Source organism: Bactrocera dorsalis, chromosome 4, assembly GCF_023373825.1.
Source record: "Bactrocera dorsalis isolate Fly_Bdor chromosome 4, ASM2337382v1, whole genome shotgun sequence".
In the NCBI taxonomy this organism is placed as follows: domain Eukaryota; kingdom Metazoa; phylum Arthropoda; class Insecta; order Diptera; family Tephritidae; genus Bactrocera; species Bactrocera dorsalis.
In genome coordinates this window covers 49,461,566-49,470,955 of record NC_064306.1, presented here as the reverse complement: position 1 = coordinate 49,470,955, position 9,390 = coordinate 49,461,566, and the positions used below count along the sequence as shown (strand labels likewise).

Below are 9,390 nucleotides of genomic sequence, written 5' to 3'. Positions count from 1 at the left end.
ATTATATAACTTTAAAATGTTCAAATTTCATATTTTTTACATGCTAGGTAGTTATGGTGTAAAATATTTTATTTTTGTTATATATCAACTTATCAAATGCTTATAGCAAATTAACGAAATTAGTCCTAGAATTAAACATTTTATATATTCTCTTTATTGCTATCCGTCTCCTCTTCATCTTTTTTACCTTTCTGTGTGGATTTTTCCAGTAACACATCAATTTCGTCGCATTGACTTGATATGTCTTGAATAGCATTTTGAAATGCATCCAGTGTATTGAGAAATTCCTTTAGATACATTGCACTAACACGTAGGTGCTTTTCCTTTTGACGTAAAATTTCAAATTCATTATTTTTATGATAGTAATCGTAGTTATTTATGCAAAAATGAGTTTGTTGTTGCAAATCAGTGACTTTTTCCATTGCCTGTTCTATGTAAGCATTCATTGTGTTGTCTGAAAATACTGCATATTTTTATTTAATATATTTGCGGATAGAATATACCACAAACTTACCTGTTATAACTTATTACAAAATAAAGTAACGCAAATTCTAATTAATTACACTTTTTGAACAATTTTACGCCAAAATTACAATCGCGCGGGTACTAGTTGTCAAAATTTGATCGAGATTAATAACTGTAGCTGTGTTTCGTTTGCAGCAAATATATCATCAGCTGATTCGCGAGTATGCTCAATTAGTTACTTTTATTTTAGTAAATTTATACAAAAATGTGTCTTATTATATCAAAAATTTTTTGAAAAGTATATGAATCATATTTATTTTTATTAATTTTCCGAATTAATGCTGTTAACTTAACTACCAAATGAAAAAACTTACATAGTACGGCATCTCTGTTGCTAACTTGAGTTTGTTTTGACATTTATCAAAATTACTCCAAGATTAATTTTCGTGAGAATCGTAGCACGTGGTGGCAGCGCAAAAGTTTCCAAACAAATTTTGCAAAGAGTCCTAGTGTATATTAACAATTAAATAGAATAAAATGGTAATAATGAAAAATAAAAAAGTTAAGAAACATTTTAAACCACGAAAATTTCAACATGCAACTGAAGAAGAGGAAAACGAGGACGTCGTACGTGAAGTAATTCCCAAAGATGTACGTATAATAGCACAGGAAGTGCACATTGTGCGTTCGCTTGCATGCAATGATCTCAACAAACGTAATCGACAAATCCGTAAGCTACGCAAATGGCTGCAAATACGGGCACGTAGCTCTTTTCCTTTCTCAGAGGAGGATTTTCTACGCATTTGGAAGGGCCTATACTACAATATGTGGATGTCAGATAAGCCATTGGTGCAAGAAGATTTGGCCGAACAATTAGGCAAATTAATTGAATGCTTCGACGGTGATGTGGCAACTAGTGTGAATTTTTTCGGCGCGTTCATGAAAACAATGTGCAATGAATGGTTTGGCATTGATCAATGGCGTATTGACAAATTCATGATGTTGGTACGACGAATGCTGCGTTATATGTTCCGTGTTTTGAGAGGCGCTGGCTGGACTAAAGACTCGATCAAATTATTTAATGAACATATGAAAATGACAGTTTTGGCTGAGGAAAGCCCCGCTATAGGCTTGACTATGCACTATTTAGACATTTTCTTTGAAGAATTGGCAAAAGTATCTGAAGGTGAAATTAACGCCGAACAAGTGGGCAACTTCGTGCTTCCGTTTGTAACTTATATAGCTAAAGGCCGCAATGCTAAACTGGTATCGCACTGCCGATCACAAGTGTTGGAACATTTACTGTATCAAAGTACTTTGGGTCGCGAATATTCCGAAAAATTTAATGCGTGGAAACTAATGGGTTTCCCTACTGAATCAATAAACGACATAGAATTAGTTGAGGATGTTGCGGAGGAAAACGGGGAAGGCGAAGATGGCGAAGAAAATGAAGGAGCGGAACTACAATCCAAAGAGAAATACTTAGATCCACGTGCAGGGAATGTGGATGTGTTCATGCCTGAGCTGCCATTAAACGCTAAATATGTGATTGATGAATTGGAAAGACTTTTATATAAAGAGGAGGATATTACCACAAAAATTAGGATGCGTTTGCGTAAGCTATTGGAGGTTTTCAAAACCTATCAGGGTGGTGAATTTCCATTGGGAGTAAAGAGTATGCCGCGCTTTAAGGCAGAAAATGAGAAACCATTGATGAAAGAAAAAATAGAAAAATTAGAAAATGTTGAAAACGAACTGTTTGGTGTTGGACGAAAATTAAAGCAGCTGAACAAAAGAAAACGGCGCAAGTTGCTCAATTCACTGAATTTCACCGAAGTCGATGAATCGAATTTCGATCAAACTATTTTGAAAGCTTTACCCAAGCAATATCTAAAGGAACGTAAAAGAAAATCGAATGCGTTCATGGATAACTGGGTAGAAGAAGAATTAGGTGCAGAAGATATATTACCAAAGAAGAAACAGAAAAAGAAGAAGAACAAGACCGAAAAATCTAACGGATTTACAGAGCTTGAAGCAGAAGAAACTAGTAATATTGATGGCATTAAAGACAACACTCAAGATGTAGAGGAACTCAAGATTCCAACACAAAGCGACAAAATAGAGGAAGAAAAACAGCAAAAACAATCAAAAAGTAAAGACCTAAATTCTGCACAGGCAACAACGACAGAACAGGAGGCAGAAAAAGTTGATACCAAACCTAAAAAGCAAAAAGAAGGTTCAACCGCTAAAACTGAGTGGGATACGCCATTGGCAGAGGGCGAAATAGAATACTTTATACCATCGCGAAAAATACAATTGAAAAATGCCAACGCAAATCTTGTGCCAAATCCCTTGGCAAAGAAGCTGCATAATGTGTCCACACCGGTGAATGCAAAGAAGGGAACGAGTACGGCGAACAACTCCACACCTACAGGCAGCATAAAGCGGGTGAAGATAGCTCTTAAACATAACACTGCACAAAATCCTAGTGAGTACATAAAGCAAATTAGGAGTTCTCCCAATTTGCCATATGATGCGGACAAGAAGCCTGGAAAAGGCTTATTGAAACCCAACTCAATGCCTAGTCCAATTAATCCATTTTACAAAAAGAAAATTGGCTTACGCCTAGCTAATGATACAATTTGAACTGTGTGAGTTGTACCCAGCGATATCTGCGTGAAGATTTTTATATTTTAATTCTATAGAAGTTAAGTAAATTAAACTAATAATACATACGGACGTATGTATATGTTTCACGATTGAATTGTGTCAATTGAATATATAATAAATACGTGTATTAAAGTTTTTAAACATGTAAAATAAGTTTTATTGCTGCTTATTAGAAGTACAACACTTAAAGAAATAATTATAGCTTTCCCCAATGAACCTTGAGACATTATTATACGCATCTAGTCGAACTCGAAAACGGGTTTGCCTTCATTGTCCCATGTGTTCTTGCACTTACGGAATGCACACACAAGATAAAGAGCTGTAAGAAATGATATGGTTTAAGTGCACAATCTATATATAAATGGTGGTTATATGTGGAACAAAAAAAAAATTCATGCAAATAGTTTGTAAACCTGTGTGGGTAATATTCCATATTAAGCCACAATAAATTGTTAGATATTTACTTGTAGCTTCCCATTCAGACTGAGAGAGGGTTCCTACGGATTTTGATGAACCTCCTTTGAAATATGTCTGTAAATGCTGAAACTCGGGATCTTTCCCTCGTCGATTTGGTATTACAGTTTCCAAACCATTCATACGTTGCAGCAGCGTGCGACCTGTAAATATTTATTTACATAAATATATTTGTATATTTGAAAAAAAAAAAACATATCTCACCTTTATCCAAAGACTCTTTGTAGTAATCAGCAAATGTTGCTTTCCGCTCAAGTTTTAAACCATGTTTGCGGCACAATTTAACCAATGTTGGAAAATGCACTAAAAATTCTGGGCAATCGACGACACCCTCTAAATGAAATTGATATTTAGCACCAAAAAGTGGTGGAGGATCTGTGTCACATACGAAATCGATTTTATAAATATCATTGCCGATACTGCGAGGATTTGGAGATTGACGCAAACGACGCATAATTTCATTTGCGTCCGGAATAGTCGCTATAAAATATCCACCCGGTTGCAAGCATTCGGCGGCATTGCGAACCATGCACTCGGCTTGAGTAAGAGACTCAAAGGAGTAGTGAAATGCAAATTGACATGACACTAAATTCAATTTAAGTGATTTATCTTTGTAGCGCTCACGTAGACGTACTAAAGTGGCATCACAGGCAAAGAATTCAGAAGAGAATTTCGTAGCGAATTTTGATTTATCCGCACGCGATTGCATTTCCTCATAACGCTTTTTACATTGGTCCACAGACACCTCAGCAATATCGGTACAAATAAGATGGGTTATATTGGCTTTTTCCCATTTGAGAAGATCACCGCCTTTACCGCAACATAAATCTAGAACGCGCATAGGATCACCTACACGTTGTTGTGCTTTAATGCGTGCTAAATACTCTGCGATTAGTTGACTCTTTAACCAGTTGTTAAAGTTTCGCATGTAAACAATACGCGACTGAAGGCGCTCCTTGCGCCCGGTTTCCTTCAGTTCATTATAATGCGAAGCAACAATGCGCATATTGCCATCAGTTATGGGTTCAGCAACGTCCTCCTCCGGACCGCCGCTGTCACTTTCCTCATTTGTAGCGCCTTCCGTTTGTTTGGCAGTGTTTTCAATAAATCGCCTTTCTTTAGGAATAGGATCGTCGCTGTCATCACTTTCGGCCGAAAGCGAGACTACCTGTTGTTCCAATCTAATATTTTGGTATCCAGTGGAAGTTGATTGCAATTTTTGTGCATTCTCACCATCACTACTGTCATCGTCTTCATCTTTACTACTATAGCTTTCAGTCATTTCAGTCATTGAACACGATACAATAAACAATAAAGAAATTTAACAATCAAGAAAAATTAGTATGTAATTGGACCGAAAATAAATTGACAACTGATTTTCGGCAATTAGATGTGTCAAACAAAAATGGAGTGCGTTTCATGTGTTCTATGCTTATCGCTTTTGGAACAGTTCCCACTAAAGAGCTGCCACCAAAATGATAGAGAATTGTTTCTATCATTCTTGAGCTGCCGCTAATGACCACGTAATTATTAATGAATCAATATTATTTATTTATATTATAAGCAAATATTAATGTACTCATGTAATCACCAACGCAAGTCAATTGATATATTAGCTTTAACTTTTATTTTATGTTATGTTGACATCTTGCGATAAATTTCACCAATTTTTATTTACCATTTGAGCAACAGCTGGCCACCTTAATAATTTTTCACCTCAGCTTTGTTTAATTTGAATTTTTTTTGACAGTGGTCAAAGACTAGATTGAATGGGTCATTTTACTCAGCACTAGTATTTGTTTTTATTGTTGTTTAGATTTTGTGTAAAGTCGTTAGACTTCTTTAGTTTAACTGCTTTAATAACTTACAACGGCATAGTCAAATAAAAAGCAAGTATAGCGTATTATAATACATATAGTGTGTGTATGTATGGATGAAAAAAAAAACTATTTTAAAGTAAATTGTCAAATCAGGTTCATCAATATGAAAATCTGAAATATGCATAAACACTTTTTGCGTTTGGCAGATAAGATAAGTTAAGGTCTGCGCGTGAATTATGATTAGTGATAAATAATATTAAGACAAATTAAAGATTGCTGTGGTACAGCCAACGTGAAATTCTTATACAAAAGCAAACATGTCGGAAATTGGGGATCTCAATGCTACAAAAGTGGCAGCAACAAGAGAATGGATAGAGCAGCAGGAGCAACTTAGCCAACCGGAAATAGAGGAGGATGATATTTCGTCCATAGCGGAATCTTCAATAATTTCCAGCAGTGATGGAGACTACATAACAGAAGCTGAAGAGGATATTGATCTAACAAATAATACATTAACCACTACAGTATTGGGCAGCCAGTATAGTAAGTATTAGCTGTTGAATGTAACACAGTAAAATATTAATTAATTTGTTTCTGTTTTTGGTAAATTAAACAGCGCCCACGGATATGTCTGTGGTAATAGAAAATCTGCGACAGCTGCTCAATTCTATAAATAGTGTACAGACATTGGAAAATGTGCATATTGAAAATTCCTCAAATGTCTCCATCGGTAACGTCACAAACATTAATGGCAACATACAGATAATACAGCGCATTAAAAAACAACTTCCGCTCACAACGCGACAAACTTCTACCAACAAAGACAACAATGATTCGCCAATAACACCCGTTAGTGAGGAGCAAGAAGAGCGCGTCAAACGAGATGCATTTATCGACCGCATAAGTAAGTTTCGATTGTAGAATGTATGTTTGTTTAAAGTATTTAAATAATAATAATAATATTGTCTTTGCTATTCTGTCTTTTTAGAGTATAAAATACCCAAAGAGCTATGTGCCGTCATTCCACGGAGTACTTGGCTTGCCCAAAAGCCCATGGAGGAGTATGATTACATAGAAGAGCCAGTGAAGTTAGTGATTGTAGGTAAGTATAGTAAATGCAGTGTGTGATTATGATTTAAGATCGGTTTAAATAAAATGTGTGTATATAATTTGCAGCGCATACCGCGACAGAGAGCTCGGAGAAGCAAGCGATAAATGTGCGCATAATACGAGACATACAGGTAAAATTAATTTTTTTTAATTATTTGTGTTCCAACTAGAATACAATCTATATAAGATTATAGGAAAAATTCGTTCAGTTAAGTGGATCTGTGATAAGACAATGTATGAAAGTGATATGATAAAATATTTGCAAGCTTCAGACTTAAGAAGGTCATATTTTCAGACTTTATTATCTTTGCTTTCATTCTGCTGATTTATTATATTTGAAAGATTGTTAAAGCGAGAATTAAATTTCTTCTTATAAGAAAAGAAATATTTTTTGCAATATATAATTGAGAATATTAATTATTCTATTCCCTTTTAGTGCTTTCACATCGAATCACGTGAATGGAACGATATCGCGTACAACTTTCTAGTTGGTTGTGATGGCAATGTTTACGAAGGCCGCGGATGGGGTGTGGTGGGTGCTCACACAATTGGTTATAATTCTAAATCCATGGGTATTTCATTCATTGGTTGCTTTATGCGACAATTACCCACCAAAGTAGCGTTGAATGCTTGCAAAAACTTTTTGAAACGGTTAGTAGTTTCTAAAATCTTATGAGTTGTTGTGTGCTCATTCAGTTCCGTTTTGTAGAGGTGTGGAGGAAGGCCATCTGGCACCAGATTACAAACTTATTGCGCATTGTCAGTGTCGTTCGACAGAGAGCCCAGGTCGTAAGCTGTATGAAGAGTTGCAAACTTGGGAACATTTTTACAATATCGGCGAAGAGGAGGACAATGAATAGTATACAACATGATAAAATAAATTTAAGAAACCAAACAAACTTCGAAGCTGTGCACGTCACTATCAATTGCCGGAATTAATTTGAATAATTACATTCTCTCTATTTACCATAAACTTTAAATATTGTCGGTTTACACTAATATCTACTTGCATATAATGCGCATTTCATGTACCTAAGATTTTTTAATATAATAAAAAATATGTTTTTTTTTTTCATTTGTATTTAGGTAGTTCTTAATTTATTTATTACTCGAGCGTATACAGAAACGGAAATTCCTGTAAAACAACTGAAATGAACCATGATGTCGTCGGTTGCTACTGATAAATGCGATAGTATACCCAAAGGAGACTTAAGCTTCTTCAGTAGCGCGGCCTGTAAAATAAATAAAATTATTACACTTATTTGTTCATATAAGTAAGCATGCAAATAAAATAGGCGATAAACGAGGAATTTATACAAAGCAAAGTACAAATGTTTGTATACATGTCAACAAACCGCAGCCAAGGTGATAAGGCGCGTTGGACCAGTATGCGGTAATTTTGAGGTCGACTTTGAAAACATCTTGTTAGATACAAAAGGGGCAATTAGTAAAAAAAAAAAATAAATAAATAACTGCAATTAATTTTTCACAATTAAAACAAAAGGAGTAATAAAACAAAGCAGGTAACTCATTTTTGATTTTTTGCTTTGTATTCGCAACGAACGAATTTGCCGGAAGTCAAGAGATCATGCGTGGGAAACAACAGTTATGATTTGTCTCTGCCTTTTAATTTTTTTCAATGCTAAAAATGTGTAAGCATATTTGTTAAATTATGTGGGGAATCACTGTTCGAAAATCTTATATTATTCATCGATTATTTGATCAATGTATATTTTTTTTGTTTAGGGGAATTTTCAGGATTTTCGCGGCATATTGCGAGACAGAGGGGTGCTGTTAAGCAATAAACATATCTTATAAAACTTTGTGAAGCACACACATATGTATGTATGTATGTTTGTTAGTAGCAATTTGGGCATATCAACAAATAAATTGGCTATAAACGAACTGTTGCTGCTGATTTTCACTTACAACATCACATACGTTGTTTAAGCTAATATAAATAACTAGCTTGTGGCTACTTTACTTCTCATCTGAAAATTTAATATGATATACAGGTTTAAAGAAAATGTAAAAGATAGTTTAAAAACCAAGAATTCAAAAATTATAAACACAATTTGTAACCTATACAATGACTTTTAAACTACACTCGATTATAATACTTACGTGCAGGTTTGCCGTTAGCCCATGGTGTGAACTTCACATGAGTCTCGTTGCGTTTAGCGGCCTGCAATTAATAGTAAAAAGTGGATAACTTATTTTCCCATCAATAAGGATTTATAACTTTCTTAACTTACATCGTTACGCAGGTTAGCCTTCAGTGATTGGCGCACAACACGAGCGCAGATGTTAGAGTATTGGATGTAGCTGGAAAAGTATAAAAGTTATGCCATGTTCCATTGCAATTACGTAATGTGTGTTAGTAATGAAACAGTGCATTTATATTTGTGCCAACTATTTCATTACTTCTTTCAAATTGATTTATGCTACTTACGTAAGTCCAGCGGCTCTCCATGCGTTAGTCATTTTGCTATGATTTTATTTGCTTTTAACACAATTGGAAAAAATTAGCAAAAGTTCTGCACTCGCTGATACTGCCGTATTTCTTCACAAAAAAACTGCTGTATGACAGCTGGAAATGTGACATCTTTGACAATTCTACTGTCAACACCAATGCTGCTTCTTCTCTAAAGTACAATGCACAGTTGCAGGGTGGCGAGTGCGCGGCACAGAGCTCACAAAATTAAAATCGAATATTTACAAGGAAAATGTATAAGTTAACATGAGCTTTGTTGCATACTTGTAGGCTTGTAATTCAACGTATGTTAAATTGGCTTCTGTTGTCCATGGCGTATGCGTGATTTTTATTGCTTCAAGTAATGCAAAGGAAAAC

At 35.0% G+C, this 9,390-nt stretch overlaps 4 protein-coding genes across 5 annotated transcripts; 2 read left to right on the top strand and 2 right to left on the bottom strand.

Annotated features, from left to right (window-relative positions):
• Nucleotides 1-878: 878 nt before the first annotated feature.
• On the top strand, nt 879-3,288 carry LOC105223188 (ribosomal RNA processing protein 1 homolog). The gene has a single exon (XM_011200831.4). It carries the CDS (start codon nt 1,003-1,005, stop codon nt 3,109-3,111), a length of 2,109 nt encoding a protein of 702 aa, XP_011199133.2. The 5' UTR covers nt 879-1,002; the 3' UTR covers nt 3,112-3,288.
• Nucleotides 3,263-5,007, bottom strand: LOC105223189 (mRNA cap guanine-N7 methyltransferase). The gene is made up of 3 exons (XM_011200832.4): nt 3,814-5,007; nt 3,600-3,752; nt 3,263-3,454 (listed from the first exon to the last, which is right to left on the bottom strand). Exons 1-3 carry the CDS (start codon nt 4,898-4,900, stop codon nt 3,375-3,377), a joined length of 1,320 nt encoding a protein of 439 aa, XP_011199134.2. The 5' UTR covers nt 4,901-5,007; the 3' UTR covers nt 3,263-3,374.
• A 361-nt stretch (nt 5,008-5,368) lies between these two features.
• LOC105223191 (peptidoglycan-recognition protein LE) lies at nt 5,369-7,610 on the top strand. The gene is made up of 6 exons (XM_049454199.1): nt 5,369-5,972; nt 6,046-6,333; nt 6,418-6,531; nt 6,606-6,670; nt 6,976-7,190; nt 7,249-7,610. Exons 1-6 carry the CDS (start codon nt 5,747-5,749, stop codon nt 7,397-7,399), a joined length of 1,059 nt encoding a protein of 352 aa, XP_049310156.1. The 5' UTR covers nt 5,369-5,746; the 3' UTR covers nt 7,400-7,610.
• A 27-nt stretch (nt 7,611-7,637) lies between these two features.
• On the bottom strand, nt 7,638-9,155 carry LOC105223190 (protein stunted). 2 transcript variants are annotated; one of them, XR_852458.3, is made up of 5 exons: nt 8,992-9,155; nt 8,795-8,864; nt 8,664-8,724; nt 8,469-8,530; nt 7,638-7,771 (listed from the first exon to the last, which is right to left on the bottom strand). XR_852458.3 is itself a non-coding variant. In XM_011200833.4 (4 exons), the coding sequence occupies exons 1-4, from the start codon at nt 9,021-9,023 to the stop codon at nt 7,749-7,751; spliced, it is 186 nt and encodes a 61-aa protein (XP_011199135.1). In that variant the 5' UTR covers nt 9,024-9,155; the 3' UTR covers nt 7,638-7,748. The 2 variants fall into 2 exon arrangements, 1 of the variants encoding a protein (XP_011199135.1); XM_011200833.4 differs by lacking the exon at nt 8,469-8,530.
• Between the last annotated feature and the right edge of the window lie 235 nt (nt 9,156-9,390).